The sequence below is a fragment of the Micropterus dolomieu genome, linkage group LG13, assembly GCF_021292245.1.
Source record: "Micropterus dolomieu isolate WLL.071019.BEF.003 ecotype Adirondacks linkage group LG13, ASM2129224v1, whole genome shotgun sequence".
Taxonomy (NCBI): Eukaryota; Metazoa; Chordata; class Actinopteri; order Centrarchiformes; family Centrarchidae; genus Micropterus; species Micropterus dolomieu.
In genome coordinates, this window is record NC_060162.1 from 7777523 (window position 1) to 7798479 (window position 20957).

The 20957-nt window shown below is 39.8% G+C and overlaps 1 protein-coding gene across 4 annotated transcripts in view; it reads right to left on the bottom strand.

The window, feature by feature from the left end:
• Nucleotides 1–20957, bottom strand: part of dab2ipb (DAB2 interacting protein b) — a 125525-nt gene that overhangs the window by 65901 nt on the left and 38667 nt on the right. For 3 of the 4 annotated variants that reach the window (XM_046066276.1, XM_046066278.1, XM_046066277.1), the window contains exons 2-3: nucleotides 12606–12727; nucleotides 3987–4105 (exon numbers count right to left, since the gene is read on the bottom strand). In XM_046066276.1, the coding sequence (XP_045922232.1) occupies nucleotides 3987–4105; nucleotides 12606–12727 (241 nt within the window). Of the gene's footprint in view, nucleotides 1–3986; nucleotides 4106–12605; nucleotides 12728–20957 lie in introns of those variants that run through there. The other variant, XM_046066275.1, reaches the window with a different exon arrangement.

A 20957-nucleotide genomic window follows, 5' to 3' on the forward strand; every position in this document is an offset into this window, starting at 1 on the left:
TTCACAACAACTCCGTGGCTGTTCTTGAATGGCCCAGCCAGAGCCCTGACTTAAACCCAATTGAGCGTCTCTGGAGAGACCTGAAAATGGCTGTCCACCAACGTTTACCATCCAACCTGACAGAACTGGAGAGGATCTGCAAGGAGGAATGGCAGAGGATACCCAAATCCAGATGTGAAAAACTTGTTGCATCTTTCCCAAAACGACTCATGGCTGTATTAGATCAAAAGGGTGCTTCTACTAAATACTGAGCAAAGGGTCTGAATACTTATGACCATGTGATATTTCAGTTTTTCTTTTTTAATAAATTAGCAAAAATTTCTACATTTCTGTTTTTTTCTGTCAAGATGGGGTGCTGAGTGTACATTACTGAGAAATAAAATGAACTTTTTTGATTTTTGGAAAATGGCTGCAATGAAACAAAGAGTGAAAAATTTAAAGGGGTCTGAATACTTTCCGTACCCACTGTATATTGCAAGTAGCCTACTATCTCTCTGGACCCGATGAATTAATTTTAATTCCTAAAAAAAATTTATTGCAAAAATGATACCTGTCAAGTGCTTATTGAAAGAAATACAATGGAATCCACCCCACAATATGCTGCACTGTCCAACCAAGGCACTTTGCTCTTGCTATAGAAGAGGACATGTTGCAGCCGCTATGATATTCATCAGTGCGACTACAGAGTCTAGGCAAGGTCCGTGTAGATCTGACGAGGGAGCAGAGGCTAGTATGGGTCAGATACTCACTCAGATACAAGTACAATATGTAGAGCAGATCAGAGCAGCCAAGAGAAACAAGAGACATACAAGGGTATCATCATGTCAGCGCACAAAACAATGACAGACCGTCGCATGGAGAAACTTGCTAAAATGCGTTTGATATTTATATAGTAAATGTATCTATTGATGAGTGGAGATCCATAGGAGGCTTGTGAGTTTCAATCAATCTTCCAATTTCTCTCTCAGTGTTTGGCTCCGTTCTTTAAGAATCAGTAACTGCACAATGAAGAGTATTTGATTGTGACCTAACATCACAAATTGTCAGTTATATTACGTTTTCGCATACATTAAATCAATGTATGGTCATACCAGTTGTTGCTTCACAGTATTTAGCAGTGCATGCACACAATTATTAAGGATTTATTGTGATTTATACCTATAAAGTTAAGGTTAGTAGTGTTTAAAAAATAGTTAGTGGCCCCCCCCCCCCCCGAAAACAAAAACTCCATTACTTCCCTAAAAGTTTTGTAACTGCTTCCTCATTTCTTTAGTACCCTTCTGTTCTATCAGTAACTCCTGACTAGCAAAGCACCAACAATCATTTCTGAGAGACTTTAACTTTCATTGTATTCTATGTTTCCCATTCTACCATGACTGCCACAGTGAAAGCTAGAGTGGAAACTGTGTACCTGTCACTATTTCCAGATCACACAATATATCTAGAGACCTAAGAACCTGGAACAAATGCATTTTAAAGATAGGTGAAGTGTAATAAAGTATAAATAGATATGTTTACTTCAAGCAAAAATAATCGTGTAATTTGTTAGTGTGTGCACTGTGCCGGTGTGTGCACCCGTACATGGATGTGTTCCTGCTTTGCTAAAGATATTGTGTGAGTGTTCAGTGAGTGTCCACCCTCTGATTAACACAGATGACTATTTCATTTTAGAAGTCCAGCTGCTCCTCATCTGCAGGTTTCTCTCGAGAGACTGCCTCAGGCTACAAGGCCCTAACAATGTCATCACAGCTGACACACACACACACACACACTAAAAATGTATCATGCTGTTTGTCTGCTCTCACTAAATAATTGAAATACATACAAAAACACGGCAGTGAAATGTAATAGGAGAATATATTATGATTACTTTAAAAAAAAAAACAAATCAACCTCCATAAATATGACTGAGATTTGGTACATAACTTTCTTACCATATACAGTAATGTACAGCGTCATATGGTTAAGTACAACGTAGTGATACAATGTTTGAGATGTTCAGTGAATACTAAATGTTCCCTGCATGAATTGCAGTCTCTCACATTCAAGTCTGCACATCTGCACACCTGGGAGTTTTCAGAGTATAGGATTCCCTCCACCCCCTCCCTCCGTCTCTCCGTCGTCTCATCATCTCTCTTCCCTCTTCTGCCAGTTCCCAAGCCCGTCTTCTTCTGCAGTGTTCTTCTGCCCTGTGGGGAGGATGCTCCCAGGCTGACAGGGAGTGTCACTGACTCCTCTCACAGCACATTACTCTCTCATTCTCACTTTTTTTTCCACGCTTTTCTCCCTCTTTTGAACACTTTCAAAACGCCAAAGCACACACACATCAATGTGCTAATATATCCTTCCCTTGTCCTTTAAACTTCCTAGAAGAGTGAAGCACCAGAGTGGCATTTTACTCTTCTTCTACTACATGAGGATGTGTGTATGGAGAGACCAATCCTCAAAAGGAGTCAATGTGTGCATTTGCCCGTGAGGTTTATGTATTGTGTGTGTGTTTCTGTGTTAAACCAGGTGAGATAAGACACCTCCTGGACATTCCAATTTCCTGTCTGATATTTGCCTTCTTTGCCGAGTGCTTTATCAGAAGGAAACACATAAATGATGATAGGTTGGGAAACCTTACTACTGTTTGAAAAATAGAGAAAAGGGGGGTGGGGTGACAAGAATGAAATTGGAGAGTGATGAGTTTGAAATGGATAGAAAGGAGTGAGGTTAGGAAGATAGACGCTATCAAAGAAATGGGTAGAAGCGAGAAAGACAATGAGAAAAGACAGCGGGACAAAGAGGAGGAGGTATGAGCTAATTTTGTCCGACTCCACAAGAAGAACAGTTCACCATGTTCTACACTGAACAATTGGTAGTGTTCCCTTGTGATAGTTTGACAGTGATGTTAATGCCTCATTAAAAGTACGAAGAGTGGCAGCAATTCCGGCACCAAGTTTTGAAACCGAAAGCCGCAGAACATCTCTTCAAAAGAAGCACCTCCATTAATTAAACTCCACAGATGGACACCTTGGCTTTATTCCAGAGACAACAAAGATAGGTGCTCGAAATTATAGCTGTTACTCGTGCATGCACGGGAAGACCATCAAAAATCCAGAGTGAGCGGGCAGTGCAAATGCAGGTCAACATAGCCTGGTCTGGAATCCTAATTGACATTGTTAGGCGAGGGAAAATGTTTGCCAAATGACTGAACTCCTGAGAAAACTAGAAGAAGTTATAAGAAACAGGCAATTATCACAGCCATTTAGCCTGACAATCAAGTCTGAGGCCACGGATGGCAGGGGTTGATGGTATGTGGGGCAGCTTGGTGATCATTTTGTTTTTCATATCAGATACAAATTGAGTCACTATTTCTGAATTTTCTTAAGCTTACAATTCCCTTGCAGTAGCTTCACAATTTAAATTTGACCAATGAGCTGCAAACAGAAAATCCATTGAAACTAATCTTGTTTAAATGCTAAAGCACTGTATCAAAGGTGGGCTTATATGAGCTTATATCGTGGGTCAGTTACATTCATCGGCAGTGTGATGTGTCTGTTAACAGGGGAAAAGCACGCGGTAATGCAATGTTCTGTCACTGTGCTTCCACTCTGCATGTTTTATTAGATGGAGATGCTTCAGGTGATAGTTATCCAACTTTGTTGGCAATGGTTTCGACCTTAGTTAACAGTATATTGAAGTTTCTAATGATCTTATCAGGAATATGTTATATTGCTTGAAAAACCAAACATGCTATGGAATGACACAACAGAGGACAGGAGATTCATCATGTATTACAGTGAGAAAGAGCAAAACATATTAGAAGTGACAGATTGGAGAGTCAGGATTCAGTGGTTTTTACAGTATACGGACAGTACAACACGAAAATGTCAACAGTGACCTAAATAACTAGCCATCAGGCAGGCACCAGAATAGAACAGACGTATAGACAGATCCTGGATTCACAAACACACCAGCATTGCCACGACGAACAAACCTACCTGTCATTGTCAACGCTCCTGAAGCCAGGGAGGATGTGTCTGAAGCTGGAGTTGCGGTCAAGTTTGGGTTGACTCTTGGTGCGCTTTATCGAGCCCTTCAGCCGTCGACTAAGAAAGCCCTGACGGAGAGAGACAGAGACAGCCAATAAAACAGTGTTGACGCTAGTTTGTGCGGGAAGTCTTGCGAGATGTCAATCATTAAGCTCAACTTGGCAGCGGGACAGAACATATTAATACAGACGTTTATGCTCCACATCCTGAATTCTGTGAGGCTGAATGTCATGAATAGTTAAAGAGTAATAACTGAGGATAGATCTTCACATCAGAGTGGGAGTGACGTTCACAAAAGTGAGGGCAAAGTCAAACACAAAATATTTCCTGAATACAAAGAGACATAAAACTACCAACACATTCACAGAAAGGACCTTGACAACAACAAGATTCTCACAGATAACAAATGCAAATGGCTGATACCATTTATTAATATTTTCTCACAGCAGTCATTATGTCAGTGTTTGTGACAAATCATTGTGTGTTTTATAATAATAATGTTCATAAGCGGATTCAATGGATACACCTCTTTTTTCATTCTTCTCTTTGTCTGAGTCTGTGTGTTTGCTTCTTCTAACATCTGCAATCACACTCCCCCAAGCACCTCGCCGTCTCCATGGCAACTGTTGGCTCGCATTAAGAGCGAGAGAATATGAACAAATGAGATGTGGTGTAGAAATGGCAGGCTGTTGCAAGTTTTGAGAGACAAAAACCTAATCATTTTTCTGCTAGATCTCACTGCAGGGAGGAAGATCAAGAAGGTGAGAAAGAAGAAAGCGGACGAAAGAAAAAGGACCTTGAAGGACCTTGAAAAAAGAGGGTGGATAGCGTGACTTAGGAGGGCAGCACGAAGAAGACGGAACTTAACAAGTGAGCCAGTATGCAGCAGAAAGTACTAAACTAGGAATTGTTGAGGCTCAGGTAGCGTGATATTCCAATCAAACAACAAAGTAGCTTATTTATAGGCTGAACAGCTTCAGGAGCCATAATGTGGTGAAGAAACTTCTATCTAAAGATACCTAATGTGCCTCAACCTCATGTCATTCTCTTACATGCACACATTTCATAAGACGGGGACAGTCAACACGCACCTCCCTCCGTCCCAGTCAGACCATTAAACACCTGTATAATTACCACCTACCGTGTGAATAGGTTGCACCGGGCAACAATGGAATAGGGATAATTAGAGAGTGACTCCCAGACAGCCTGCTAGCTGATCACAGACGAGCCACAGCATCCCGATGAACAACACCTGTCATCAGTAACACAGCCTGGGCTGGGAACAAAGACTTGCTAATGTCAGTATATACCACAATCATGGGAGTGTCTCTGTTTCATTAGCGTGTGCGTACGTGACCAAAAATTTACTTATTTTAAGCAAACTGACAAAATGTTGCATACTCAAAACAGTTAGTAATCGCACTAAAAAATGCTCACTGTTTGAGTGTGCTGTTGTACACTGATGTCCCACAATACAATGCTCAAAGTAAATGGAGAAGATACTGCTACACATCAGAGCTGCTACACATTAAAACAATTTGTGGATGGTGTTGAGACAGCTTGAATAAGATCTTGGAAAACAAGAAAAAAAAAGTTAAGTTTAATTGTCATTAAGAGTACTAATCAGCCTTTCACTTCTATGGATCTGGAGGGAGCTTTCTAAAGTCTGATAAAATAACTTAGTTTACTCTTGGAGTCAAATTTTAAACTGAAAACATGCATTACAAACTTGGACATGAAATTTGAAAAACGTGGCAATTTCACTGTCTGGTAAAGTTTAATGAAAGATGCTAGTGAGTTGCAAACTAGGGTCTAAAAAGTCAGTCACTACACAGAAGCTACCCCCCCAGGGATATGTAGCAAGCTAAGCTACTGCAACGTGTCAAAAGTAGTTTACTACATCTAAGCTACCTTTAATTTTTTTAAATATTATATACCATTGTTGTGTGTATAAAGTAATTGTAAAATGATCACATTATTATTATTAATATTGTTTGTTATTTTAATAATTGTTCCTTAGAAAAATTCTACTGCTTGTCATAACATATTTTATATATGTTTTAAGTTTGTTTTTGGTTGTTTTTTCCTTTCTTTAGTTTTTATAATGTCATTTCATTGTTTATAAATTGTATTATTGTGCGCTGGCAACATTGTTTACCTAAACATTCATGGCAATAGGCCTGAGAGAAAGAGAGAGAGAGAGAGAGAGAGAGAGAGAGAGAGAGAGAGAGAGAAATCTCTCTCATCTCATGGAAAAAAGTTTCTGTCACTATATCAAAGTTTCCTCCCCACTAAAGGCACAGGTGTCCAGGCTGGACCCTGATCCTTCTCACAAAATGTGTTACATTAACGATCACAATAGAAAGTAAACTCAATCAATCGCACGTGTCTTCATTCCCTTGCACCAAAGTCACAAACATCAGCCCAAGGATCGGTAAGTGATGTCAACGTCACACCGAAGTACTTCTGCCGGCTATACATACAGGTCCGTGTGTAGTGGTGGCCTCACTTACTGATAGGGTGACCAGACGTCCCCATTTTCCGGGGACAGTCTCCTGTTTTGGTGGCCTGTCCCCGTCTGGAGCTGTCCCCGGAAATGTCCCCGTTTTTAACTGTGTGTTCATCATAGACTGTATAGGTGTTAACAGACATGAAAAAAGATTTTACGTGGCCAGAAACCGATTGTCGCGCATGTAAAGTTATCGCCCAGTTTCCTTACGTCTACAGCTGCTTTTATCTGAATCAAACAGACATAAAGTGCAAATAAACATCACTTTATGCCACAAAGGTATGTCTTTCTGATACTTTATTCTGTTAAAAGAACCGTTAATCACAATTGTGGCAAAACAAGTGTTTGCATTTTATAGTAACCACGGCTGACCTTTACATGATTATAGGCAATAATAGAAGCCTGCACTACTGATGGAATATGTGTTTGGTAGGCATGTGTCTAATATCCTTGTTCACATTTAGAAAACGGAATGTAGCCTATAATTAACATGACTTACTGCTGAGTTATATATAAAAGACATGATCTCTTTTGCAATTATCCTTATTGCTCTACATTATTTAACTTGCTGTGTAGCCTAACAATCCAGTCGTTTTTATCCTGTTAAAATACCTTTAAATGGCCAAAACAACACATAAAATGCATTATTTCACTTGCCAGAAAGTGATTACAGCCTCTACTTATTGACTGAAAGGTAGATTCTGCTCTGAAATTACTTCATTATATTCAGGAGGGTTATATTTGATAGATTATAACTCAGCTAGTACTTTTTACCTCTTAAAATATCTTTAAATGGCCAAAACAACACATAAAATGCAGTATTCCACTTGCCATAAAGTGACTGCAGCCTCTACTTATTGTCTAAAACCTAGTTTCTGCCTCAAAATTACTTTTAGAAGAGTTACGTTTGACAGATTATGAAACTGAAATTGTTCCCCGTTTTCATTTCATAAAGGCTATAATAACATTATATTTTTTAATGACATACTGAGCACCAAACCAAAAATGTCCCCGGTTTTCATTTCAGAAATCTGGTCACCTTACTTACTGATCCTTAGTAGTTGTATTTCAGTTTTCAGACTTGATCGTCAGAAATGCTCGGGAAAATGTAGCGTGTGTGGAACAGCAACAAGCTACTGAGAAGTGTAGTTAAACTAGTAACGGCACTACTTGTAGTTATGCTACTGCCCAACACTGCTTATGCAGTAACATAACAAAACAGTTTTCATCATCATCAATGGTTATTGTGTACATACTCAATAATGATCAGAATGTGTGGGTATGTAAGTTACTCTTAATTTAACCAAATCTGACATGGTATATGTAAGCCTACAGAAAGTGGGCAGCAAATGATTTACAATTGCTATCGGCCACACGTGAACTCTGTACAGGGGCTGTCAGCTAAATGAACAGGACTTATTCACTGCCGTTGAGTGCAGCACCTGGGGCTCTTGACAGGATTGCTTTCTGAATAAAATTCTCATTCCTTCTCTTAAGTATGAACCGTATAAATACATCATTCACTCCATATGCGCATGTGAGTGTGTGGGCATGTGGTTAGATTAGGATAGGCACCATTCTAAACAAGGACAAAACATGAGTCAGAATGTGCAGTAGGAATATTGTTTTTGTTCGACTGTAGCAGCACTTTCAGATCAGCTCCTTCAGTACCATGACAAGGCAAAAATGGCAGTGCAGTAGAAAATCAGTAACTACCATACATATGTGCAAATACTGACACACACCTTTCCTGATTTCTGGAGTTTGGAGGTTGCTTTTCATTCACAATAAACTCCAGATTCATAGTAATTCTGTGCCTCTTCCCTGTAGCCCCTAGAGTGCGTGTGCCTGCTGCTGTTCAGAGCTAACAAATTAAAAGGTTTCTCTTTTTTCCCCATCTGCAGAAATAAGTCAGTGAATAGAAACCTGTCCCTGTAGGTGAGGTGGATTGATTAGTGGCCGCTTATTCTGTTTTTACTTGTCTCCTTCCCCTGATGGATAGACTCTGAAGAGCTGAGAGGAAAAGAGAGACGCCAGGGAGACACACAAACCTATAATTTCTCTGATTACTTAGTATTCCTTTCCCCCCCTTTCACCTTCTCCAGTGAATGTGGACAGCAATGAGGCATCCAAAAACACTGCTCTCTTATTAGTCAGCCTGTCAAAGCTCTTGCAGAGCTCTTGTCCAGGTTAAAGGTCAGCAGATATGAATGGCCTTCTTTCCCACTTAAAATCAGTCAGTAAGGATGACTGATGCCTGCATTAACACCAGAATAAACCCCACAGGAGGCAAGACACACTGAGAGTACTGCAAAAATGTTAGCATTTAATTTTCCTTCAGCACCTGCTCATATGAGATGACTCAGAGAACATGAGAGACCAAAAAAAATAAAGACAGAGAGACATATGGTGAAAAAGAGAGGACAGAAATAAAAGTGAGACTGGTCAAAAAAAAAGAAATAATGACAGTGAGAGCCAGAGAGGGGTGGGCTATAGGGGGAGGATAAATGGAAAAGGTGGAGTATAATGTTGGGGTGGCACAGCATGAGTTGATAGAAAAAGCAATAGAGTGAAATTAAATCTGGGGGAAAGTGGGGAGAAAAGCCCAGCAAATGAGTGACAAGGTCGCCGGCAGATCAGGGCTCAGCAGAGTACACCACTAGCTGCAGAGAGAAATCAAGCTAGCGCCGAAACAAAAGATGGTCAAACGTCCTCGTCCAGTCAGTACATATGAAGGAACTAATGGCTGACAATTCCTGACAACTGAAAAAATCTGATCTCTCCCCATTATGTCTTCCAGTATGTGATCAAATCTTAAAAGCAAGGTTGGCAGTGACTCCAACATACACAATGAAAACTGACACCTAATAACATGTCGCACATCATGTCATTGTTCTATTACGTGGTGAAAAAATGTTTGAATTTTATATACAGTCTATGGAATTGACTCATGGGAATACAACTCCCATGTGCGCCTGGTTGAACAATACAAAAAAAAATTCCATTAATTCATTTCCTTTTGGTCTTTCATAAATATTATTGGCCGTGCTGTAATATCTGACCCTTTACGTTTCATCTTGCAAACACCTATTTATACACTGAAGCACGATAAGGCTATTATAGCCAGAGCAACCTGACAGGGGGCATTACAGTGTCACATGTTAGCGTGAATTTTGATGAGCGCTTTAATTATTCTACATTTCCACGGTTGACAGCTAATTAGTGGAAGGAGGGGATGGAATAATCTGATTAAACATGCATCCTCGAAAGGGAGGAGAGGCTGCTTTTCTCCAGCCCTGGCTTATTGTACTAGCTCCAAAGGGAATTTGATGGTTGTGGAAAGAATGTGTTTGTCCATATTTACTATGTTACTTTGTTTACAGTGCAAATATGTGTCTGCGCACGCCTGTGTGTGTGTGTGTTTGTGTGAGAGTGCATTACAGGCTTGCATACCTGATTGTAATCTCAGCCTGTCCAAGCCAATTAAATCAGCACTAAGAGGACAGCTCAATTTTATCGCTGTGCTTTTTTTAGTCTTCTTTTTTTTCATGAAATTAAAGCAAATGCTTGCAACAAGTTAATTCTATTCCCTTGGCTTGGCAATTTCCAGGCATCCCTAACGGGGGCTGATAGAATCAGTGCCTAGACAATCAGCAGGGTGTTCCCTGCTTCCACATCAACCTCTCTTGTCCTCATCTAGCACAACCTGATGAAAACAAGAGACTTACCTGTCCAATTAGGCCCCCTGCTATTATCTGAGAGGAGAGGGGACGTAGGGAGAGTGCAGCCGGGGAGAGATTGGATAAGGAGCTAAGTCACAATTGAGAATCAATCCAGCCAGCTAGTGCAATCCATGAGACGTGGATGTGACAGACTTAGATAAAGTTAGTTTGTCTGCTCTTTAAACTGAACAAGAGAAACTACCAAGTTGTAACTTTAATATTTAATGTACGCAATCTTCTAGAATTTCTGAATTGGCTGTGGAAGATTAGGCTTTGGAGACATTTTAGTTTTCTCCCATGCCTACTGGTGAGAGATTGTTTTTGAGAAGCGTTTTGAGGATGTGCTTATGCATGAATGTGTGTGTACGTGCATGGCATTCATTTGTGTGTGCAGATACTGAACCCAGTCTCTGCAAAGAACATGAGAAAAATACATTTTGACAGATTTAGCTCAAGGCCTAGGAGGGGTACTTTAGATGTCACCACAACTGTTTTCACTGGAGGGAGAAAAGTGAGGGGTGGTTTGTCATTGCTAAAAGTGGGAGATGCAGGAGAAATTGAGGAGAATATGACCGCCGCCCTGGACGTCTTTCTTTGCATTTCCTTTGCATTCACCCATTATTGGCTGTATCAATCCATCTATAAATCCATCAATATACTGTATCTATGATGTCTTTCTGTGCAGTATCCCTTTGATCTATCAGTATTTGCTCTATGGGAAAATATGATGGTCAACAAAATTTGAGACAAACCTTATTTGTTGACTAGTTTTCAAAAGAGTTGACGAAAAAGTTAGTAAGGGGAACTTGGTTGGATCTGTTACCATCAGACGCCAGATGGGGGCAGTATGGGGAAAGGTGCAGGAAAGGGTCAAACATTGTCTGGGGAAGTCACTGCTGCTTAGCAATAAGCCCAGAGAAGTAAATTAAGTGGTCATGTGACTTAGATGGGATGACTTTGCTGCAGTGCTCCTCTTCTGTCTCTCCTCCCTGGAGAGTACAAGGAGCTGCTTAAGAGACACTTAATCAATATTTAGCCCGCTCTATCTGACCCTTTCTGTCTCCCACAAGCTTTATTTTCTTTTATTTTTTATATCTCTCAGTATCCACACATTGATTCCTGGTCATATCCAAATAAAACTGTTAAATGACTCAATCAATCCACATTCTTTCTATTGAAGTCAATCAAGAAGACAGAAAAAGAGCACACGCCTACATGCACACACTCACCAACACACATAGCAGATAACACAATTCATAATTCCCGCAAACCTCATTTCTGCTTTTTTAAATGAACAGACGAGAGTTGAGCAAGCTCTAGCTCATCAAGCTGTGGTTATTGTGTATGTGCAATAAAAGTTTAAACTGTTTCAGTTCGTGGAACGCTGTATTCCTGTGCTGCAGGTGGTCCAACACCAGTGCGCCTAGTCTTTTTGTTTTATTATTCACGGTGGGCTATTAGTAAGCTTTAGAGGCATCCTGATTTGTTTTTTGTAGAGACTGAACACTGCCTTTTGGTGGAGATGGCTGATGGTGATAAAAGGAAATTGAAAAAGAGGAAATTAAAGAATCTTTTCTATTTTCAGAAATAATTTAATGTCTTTTAGCCATTAACTTGTGTCTGCTATGCCTTTACAAAGGCTGAAAGTTAACATGAGGTTGGAGGATTATTTATGAGAGACTGGGTGCTTGTGGCCTTGCTGTCCTAGCATCTATTGTTTACAATTTACCTCCAAGTTGTCATCTCCCCACTCATAATTTATTAATGGAAATAGGCGCTGCTAATTGCTAATTAGTTTTAAATTGATGACTCATAGTGAATTTCTTGCTTCATTAACTGGCTGTTTATCTATTGAATTAAACACGGAAGAAGGCATACCAGATTTGAATTAGACCAAGATGACAGACAAAAGGACTGCTCTGTGTGTGTGTTTGACAGAGAGGAAGGGAAGCAGTTTGCTTATAACTGAGTGAGTTACTGTGTTCTACGTGCACAGGTGTGGGAGTGTGCGTGTTGGCGTACAAGCATGCTAAAATTATTCAGTGAAATACAATGAAAAAATCACACAGGATGTATAACGGCAATGGGGGATGGTGTGCTGAACATAAACCCAAGATGTCTAGATGTGTGATGCGGCAAACATCAAAGGCCCCATTCCAACATTTGATGTAAATGAGTTTCAGATTGGCGTGGGTCCATCTGGACACCAGACCAGCCTTCTGTAGACATTGATCTACAACTAAGAGCCTCCCAAGGCAAACTAAGGCGGAGACCCAGACAAAGTCAGAAAGTACAACAAATATAGAGGACAGAGACAATACTTAAAAACAAACTCACAGTACTCACGGTGACTCTAAATGGTGTGGCAGCAGTGGGCGTAGCCTCCATGGTGGGTGTGGTCTTGTCTGAGGAGCTGCCTGGCATGCTGCGTCGGCGTCCTGTCCTCTCTGGAGGAGACTCTGTAAACACAGAGAGATCTTTAAAATGTGGAATGTTTAAACAGTAGCCCAAGATTTTGGGAAATGCAATTACGTTGCCTTCTTGCCCTGGGTTAGATGAGAAGATTGGTACGACTCCTATTTCTGTCCGTAAACTATGGAGCTAAAACCAGGAGATCTTTAGCTTAGCTTAATTTAGCTTAGTGTAAAGACTGCAAGCATGGGGGGACAGCTAGCTTGGCTCTCTCCAAAGAAAAAAATTACAATAAAAAAAAACCTAAAGCTCTATAATTCCTCAGCACATAGTTTTAATACTAAGCTAAGCGAATTGTGAACTCAACTAACCTGTCTCTACACTGTCTTTAACACTGGCAGTGTGTTTGGAATAAGGGTGTGGAATTTGGGGTGCCAAACTGGCTCGGACTCAAGACTGGAGTGATGTGGGTTTAATTCAAAAAGGCTGCTGCAAATGAAAGTTTTGATATAAGTGAAACATATTTAACCATGACAAACCCAAACATTGGCCCTCAACATGTGCACTACAGATCAAAGGCATGTTGTATGAGAGAATGAAAAAACAAGTGTTTGTGGGTGCATCATCTTAACACTGGACTATATTATATTACTAATTCCTCCATGAATGTAATAATGAATCCATTCAGGGAGTGAAAGGCTCTCGCTTTCCATTCCTGATTTCCCCATTCTTTCCCTGTTCACTGAACTTATCTCTATCTGTTATCTTTTTATCTTGTGGGTGTTTATCTTGTATGTGTCTGTCTCATTCTTTCTCTCAGCCTCTACACACACTGTACGGCACAGTATCAGATCAGTATTAAAGAGCTGTGTAAGAGTTCTGGAGTCGACGACTGTGCGTGGTGGACACAGCGTATCTGGACATGAAGAATGTGAGTTGTGTGAATTCTAGCCATTACTGCTAACTGCTAGCTCATATGTACGCAGGTGGTTGGTGAACTTATACAAGCCCAAATGATTAATGGAAAGGAGACCACTAGGTTCTGTGAATAAGTTGCAGACACAACTTTAAGTACAAGACATTCTATCAGGTCACAGTTTAGCAACTATTTACAGACAAATTTCCAGTCAAGTTTTTACAGCCAAGGCCTTGTGCAGGTCCACAGATTTTATTTTTGATACATGCTGAAAAGTAAATGCAAAAACAAGCCTAAAACAGAAAATGGGTATAGCTAGGTCAGATATACTGATATAATCTTTTGAAACAAATGGGGTCATTCAGTGTAAGATTATTTAAATGAGATGTTTGACTGTCTGCAAGATTGGAAACTGATGAAATTAGTGTTAAGTGTGCGTGGCAGTGTGACTCTAATAAGGATGAAACTACATTATGACGCAAATCCTCTCTCTCTCTCTCTCTCTCTCTCTCTCTCTCTCTTTCTCTCTCTCTCACACACACACACACACACACACACACACACACACACACACAAACCACTATAGAAGTTGTAATATGTATTAGAAGTGTTCCCCATTTTATTGGGAACTCCCCACTGACTGCTGATCTAATCATCTCCAGATCTGGTACGCAAATCAGGATTTTTTGGGATGTAATACTTTCTCTTCTCTCTAACTGTTTTCTTAATTTAATACTTGAAACTAATCTGTAAAATCAAAATGGGATAAGATCTGGTAAATATATAAGACATTACAGCACAGAACTTTTGATTTGATTTTTGTATAATTTTTTTTAAATTTTACTCATGAATATGTAACTAAACAATGGAATGAATTAGCATATTTTGATTTAAATACTGGCTTCAGCTAAATGAACAATGTGGGATGAGATCAAACAATACAATGATATTACCAAAACTTGGATGGACCAAATGTTGTGCCAAAAGTGTTTGTGCCTAATATGATCACTATGATATTTGCATATAAAGCCTCTCTAATAAGCCAAACACAGAACAGAACACACTTGGAATACATTGTGTTCGTCAGCGGCATCCTTCTTATTAGTTTGTCAAGCTGAGCAGTGTTAAATTAGCTGCTTAGCAGGCTGGTTGACTGAATTAGCGCACACTGTTATTAAAGAACAAATGGAGGAATAGCAAGCAGAGCACTGGCTCGCATTCCAACCCACATAATTCTCAGCCTAACATTAACATAAACACAGTCCGCAACAACAAACAACAGACAAACACAACATGCTTTGACACAGAGCAGACATCCTTTGTTGCTATATAAAATCTCTATAATTGAAAACCAGAACCATCTGGATCCTCTGAGCAGTCATCTACTGTTCTGAGGAGGTGGGGAGGATTTGATTTCAAACAAGCTTAATCTCTGTGTCACAGAGACATAATACGCCTGTCTTGGTTTTTCTGTTCCAGAGGTGAGAAATATGGAGTCAAGTTAGTCAAGTCTTCATAAGCAAATTACACGTTAGGTCAAAATGCAAGACTTTTACGTCTCTAAATCCTGACATCTTCAAAGCTGTGTTAAGTCATTTTAATGCAGAAGCCCAACAATAAAATATGCATGGTTATGCAAGCCATACCCTGCTGAGGTTGTATTTAAGTTTACTTGTTAAAACTTAAGGCTCAAATACTTTTATTGTTAAGTCAAATTTTTTATTGTCACAGCAGTCAAATCCAAATCAAGTGTCAAGTCAAACTTTTTGAGACTCAAGTCCAAGTCTCTACATCTAGAGTCGACATCTGTGGCTGTAAGTTCTAAAGGCTGTGACCACATGTATTATGTATTACTTAAAGTTTCTGCATTTGTATTAGGGTGACGGAGCTGCTCCTGTCCCATCCTGGTGCTTCATGCATAAGAATGAATGAGATCATCAGTGTCTCGGGATATATTACTGATGTTTGTATGACTGTCTAGTGGAGTTTTCCTAACATCTGACTCTTCATCTGTGTAACTAAGTCTCATTGAGTGGCAGCTCTGGATAAAATATTGCAAGGGCCATCTGGAAATACTCAAAATGCAATAGAAAGGGAACGCGTGAGGTTAACTTAAGAACCTGCTATATCCATTATCATGGCGCAACATGATATACTGATACGCTAAAAGCACATTTCAGAAACAAAAATCAAAAAGGACTTGTCTGTCTCAATTCATTATTGTAACAAACAATGGTGGCATTGAAATATCTGTTGCCATGGCAACAAGTGTATTTAATCTTTTAGAATCTGAAAATCATTCATGAGCAAATAAGGCTGATAAGGAAATCATGAACATTGACTAAATTAAGTCAGCTGTGTGAATTTTTGCTTTTACAAATATTTTCTGTGCTCAACTTCACTGGATTTCCCCTCCTAGTCTTCTTAATTTCTTAACGGAAATCTCCCCACTTGTACACAGCTGGCTGCTACAAGCGCTTCGTGGAATGCTCACACACACAAACACACATCATTTAGTTGTGAACTAATTGCTGTGTGAAATTGCAGTACGTGCTACCACATGTTTTCACCATCTGCGTGTAATGTATCTCTACAAATGCATGGAAATTTCCCCTTGTTATTACTGGCTCCTGTGCCTGACTCTAACCCCCTAACCAAGAGCGAACAGTAAACAGACACTCGCGCTCAATAAAACTTCAATTAAAACCCAGATTCCAAACTGAAGTAAATCATCAAAGAGCTGTTTTGTACTGCATGTGGTGGCTGGTTTCAGACTGTTAAACACTTGCTGTTTAGAGGGGTCTGTTGAACAGTTAATATATTTTGGTATCTGAGATGTATCCGGGTGTGTTTGGGAGCATCTAGCATGCAAGGCTCCATTTGTAAGGTCAATCAAAGTGTCACAGAGACAACAGCTGTTGTGTCAAAAGGTGAGATATCTTTGAACTACACCTGTTGGAGGCCTGAAGGCCATCTACTGTTTTATGTTGACCTTCTTTCCAATATATTCCCTGTATATCATTTTCTATTTATCCTTATCCTCCATCTTCTCTCTCTTATCAAGATCATTGTAGATCTCCTACACAAACCATCTCTTCTTCATCTCCTACAGCAAGTCAAATCAAATTCTCATCTGTTGTTACCTCCTCATTGCACCTCTCTTCCTTTTATCCTTTATCCTTCCACATTTCCCCAAAACACATACCACCACCTCCACCTCTCCCTCCATCCTCCATCATCTACCCACAAATAGAGCCATTTATCTGTCTTGATTCCACTCACATCCAGGCCTCCTAACAGTTGGTTATTGGGAGCCCGAAAATACCATTGAGAGCCCTGGGGGGGCCTAAAGCAGCATAGACTAGATGACAGTCACCTGCATTTCCTATGTGTGCCCTGGTCTGGCCAACAGAGATAGGGTCAGTCCAGCCTTTGAGTGAATGTATCTCTTTTGTGGGCGTTAAACAAAATCAATGTCCGACTCTTAAAGGAATCACTTCAACTTTTTGGGAAAATAATTGCTCTCTTGCTGAGTGTGAGCCTACATGAGAAGATTGATACTATGTCTGTAAGCTAAATATGAAGATACAGATGGCAGGCGGTTTTCTAAGCTGGTTTTCCAACCGCAGCAGAAGTCACAAGAAAACATGGAGGCGGAGAGTGAAATTGTAAATACGGAGCAGGAGTTCCAAATATAAGAAGGAAATGATCAATTCTGATGAAGTATGATATGGTATGGATACTCTTATCGTGATATACATTTACATATACTGTGATAGAATATTTTGGCCATAACGCCCACCCCTAGTTGAACGGCAAGCAGTGGAAGACGCATGTCAATCTTGTAACTTGAAACAATGCTAATCTTATCTGCTGTCTCTATAGCTTCATAGTGTACAGATATAAAAGTGGTACTGATACTCTTATTTAAAGAGATTAAGCAAATTTCTCTAAAGGTTAGACTATGCCTTTAAGCTGGCGCTGATTTAAAGCTATCTTCCTTCCTTCTTTGCTTCCTTCCTTCCTTCCGTTAACATTCAGTTATATAGGTCAGACTAGATGTTTCCTTAGTTTATCCTAACTAGGCATGCTCCATCCAGTGACCAGTGCCAGCTAATCTTCCTTTCCTTATACGGAAATATGGAGTTGCCTAAGTTTGAGAAGCACTGATCTAAGGTGAAAAACAGGAAGGGTGATGGATATTTTGCATAACAACTTATTTTTGGTGTGGCTGTGCCAAAGTGCTCTCCTGATATAATAATAACAGTTGACTTTCTAAACACAGGTTCTTTTGCCTGGAGTGATGTGTGTTTTATGATCTTTTCTCACTTAAGGAGCTGGCTGTGTTAAGTGCCTCTGTGATGAAAGAGGAAATTCGCAAAGGTTGGTGTAAGCAAGCTGTTGTTGCACAGTGTGTTTAATCTGCCTACAAATTATAGAAAATTGAAAAGAACATTTATTATTTATAACAGTCTGTACTGCTGGTGTTACACAAGTAATCAATTCTCAATATTTTATTGTATTTTTTCATTTTGTTTGTTTTTTTACAAATGTCCATCTACACCACTGAAAAGATATTTCATCTGTTAAATGTAAAATACATTTTTCTTATTTAAATTTACTTACATTTACTTACATTTACTTTACTATTTATATATACTGCTGTTTATGTGTAGTGAATGCTGTGTACAATCTGACTGAAACCTTATTTCAACATAACACAAAACATTGCTGGCTGGGTGTACTGGCTAAAAGGTTATACATTTTAGTTTTAATCACAATAAACAAGTACCCAGTGGAGTTTTCTTGTAATGGTAAAATTCTATTTCAATTCACCAAAAATACAACATTTGAGTGGTTGATTTAATGAATTCAATATGAATATGAAGTTTGCTAGCTGTCAGTCTTCTTCTTCCCTGGGTTTCTGGATATGATGCCACATTTCTTGGCACATTACAGCCACAAACTATCAATCAATGGAATAGTATGTATCCTGTGTGTGAATGAGAGCAAGATAACAAACAAAGAGGGACCCACTCATCAAAACATTCCTCCATTGCAATATGAGAAACTCCGCAGGGAAGGTTAAACTGCACTCAGGGGCAGCAGAAACAAGCTACATTTTGCCAAGGTTCCGCGTTTATCAGTGCTCCAAAATTATTTTCCATATTCACACAATCAAATTCTCACTAACATATGCGGTGGAACGCTTACACTCTAGAGGCTGGCTCAAGCAGGCTGAGGTAGACTTAACACAGTAGAGTACAAAACAGTACAAACTATCAGATTTTAAAATAAAGCTGATACCAATCTGTTAAAATACTGCCGAGTTGATTTTCATACACATGTAGTCACTTCATCCAATATTAAAATATTTTTATAGCCACTTTCACAAGTGTATTTGACCAAGGCTGAACAATTATCCAACCTGTGCTCACCAAGCTAATGAACAGATAGTTTGAGTGCAGGATCCTGTTGTCAATAGCGGCAGCCGTCTGCATTTCAAGAAGTCTACACACTAAAGGCTGAAAAATACCCTCCAAGGGGAAAGCAGATTTCTTGTATTATGACAGGAGGGAAAAGCAGAAGAGAATTTAAACTCATGCACACACACGTATATAGATACACACATACATCCTCTGTGGGCCAGTGAAATGTGCAGCAAAAAATCACAGGCTGTCAAGCTGTGTTTACTGTGTTCTCTCTACCTGGAGGACTCTCTTCTCTTGGTTCACCCCGCCTCTCATCCTCCCTCCCTCACAAATACACTTCTTTTCTGTTTTCCACCTCAAATTCAAGACAACTAGAACTTGTCTTGACTGGGCGATAGCGCTGCAAGAAAGCATCATCTGTCTCTGGAATACAAACTGTGAATTAATGTCAATCAAAGGGCAGAAAGAAAATATTTTTTTATTTATTTTGTCAGAAGGCGGTTCTCAATAGTTGTATATCTGACTCCCAGCTGGCCAGTGAACCATGTAATGGAGGTCACAGAGGAGGCCCACCCAGACACATACTGTATTACAGGCACAGCTTTGAATTGTCAAGCTTTATGGCTTAGTCTAAAAACACGTGTTGGTGCATGAGAGAGACAGCAAATAAGAGGGAGGGCAAAGAGAGTGTTGCCTTGTGTGTAAACGGAGACTTTAATGGGTTCACACTGAACTGTGAGGACAGTGCTGGACTTTTGACCTCTGAGATGCGGTATTTACTCAGTGTAGAGATGATGGGGTGATAAAGAGGTGCTGCTCCGTCTCCTTGGAGCAACTCTGTGGATATGAGGGAGTAAAAGAGAATAATTTCAAGCCAGAACAACTACTAGTGCAGATACAGTCAACAGTCACTTAACTTTCTGTTAACATTGAGCCCTTATCAAAAGTTGACTGTTGGCTGATAATACAAAGATCACAGCAGTCTCAATTTAAAACAGAATTCAGTATTAACACCTCAAATTTGTGGAACACAGTTACCTAATGAGAAGTACAGATAATAGGAGCATCAAGCAGCACTGCACCCTACAGCTGACTTAAGATGGATATTTTTCCACAAACATAAGAACTCTATATTCGGCCATGTTCAAGCGATAAACAGAGCTAAGGGCTCTGCTTCATGTTTAGTTTGGCACATGCATGCCTTTGTCTGCAGTGTGTTAAGTGAAGGCAGAGGAGAGGGGTGGTGGTGGTGGTAGAGGAGGAGGAGAAGAGCGGGGTGCAGAAGGAGGAAGTTTGTGTTTGTGCAGAGGGCGACACGGCAGCAACATTCCTGCGACTGCCGACTGAGATCCAACTTACTTCAATAACATCCACTAGCAGACGCACAGATATGAAGCAAACACCCCGCATAGACTTGGTGCCAGTTGATAACGTTTTGGAAAATGACATATGACAGCTCTTTGAAATATTTTCCCCTCAAATATTACAGATTACCCAAGGCAAACTTAGAATGACAGGCCCACTTCATTGGTTGTAGTTGTAGTTAAGTGTATCACTTCTGCATGATTATTAAGATCTGATCTTATGGATCAGTTTTTGAAGGGCTGTGGATGCATTTCTTCAGATCTATTTGTGCAGGATTTGTTTTTATTCCTCATGTTTTCATGTATATAGAGGTTGTATTATATCCAGACCCTGGAATTCCAACCAAAATATAAGCTGGAGGGCTTTCAAATATTTTTGTAACAAACAATCTAAACATGCGACAGAGAAAAACAGTGTCATAATCACACACATTTTCAACTTGGCTGTCCTCTCACATATATACAGTAAGTACATGTGAAAATAACTATGCTTACTTGCACATACTGTCTGGTGTATGCTGACAGGCTCAATTAAGGGTGGGCGATGGCAATGATCTTCTGTACT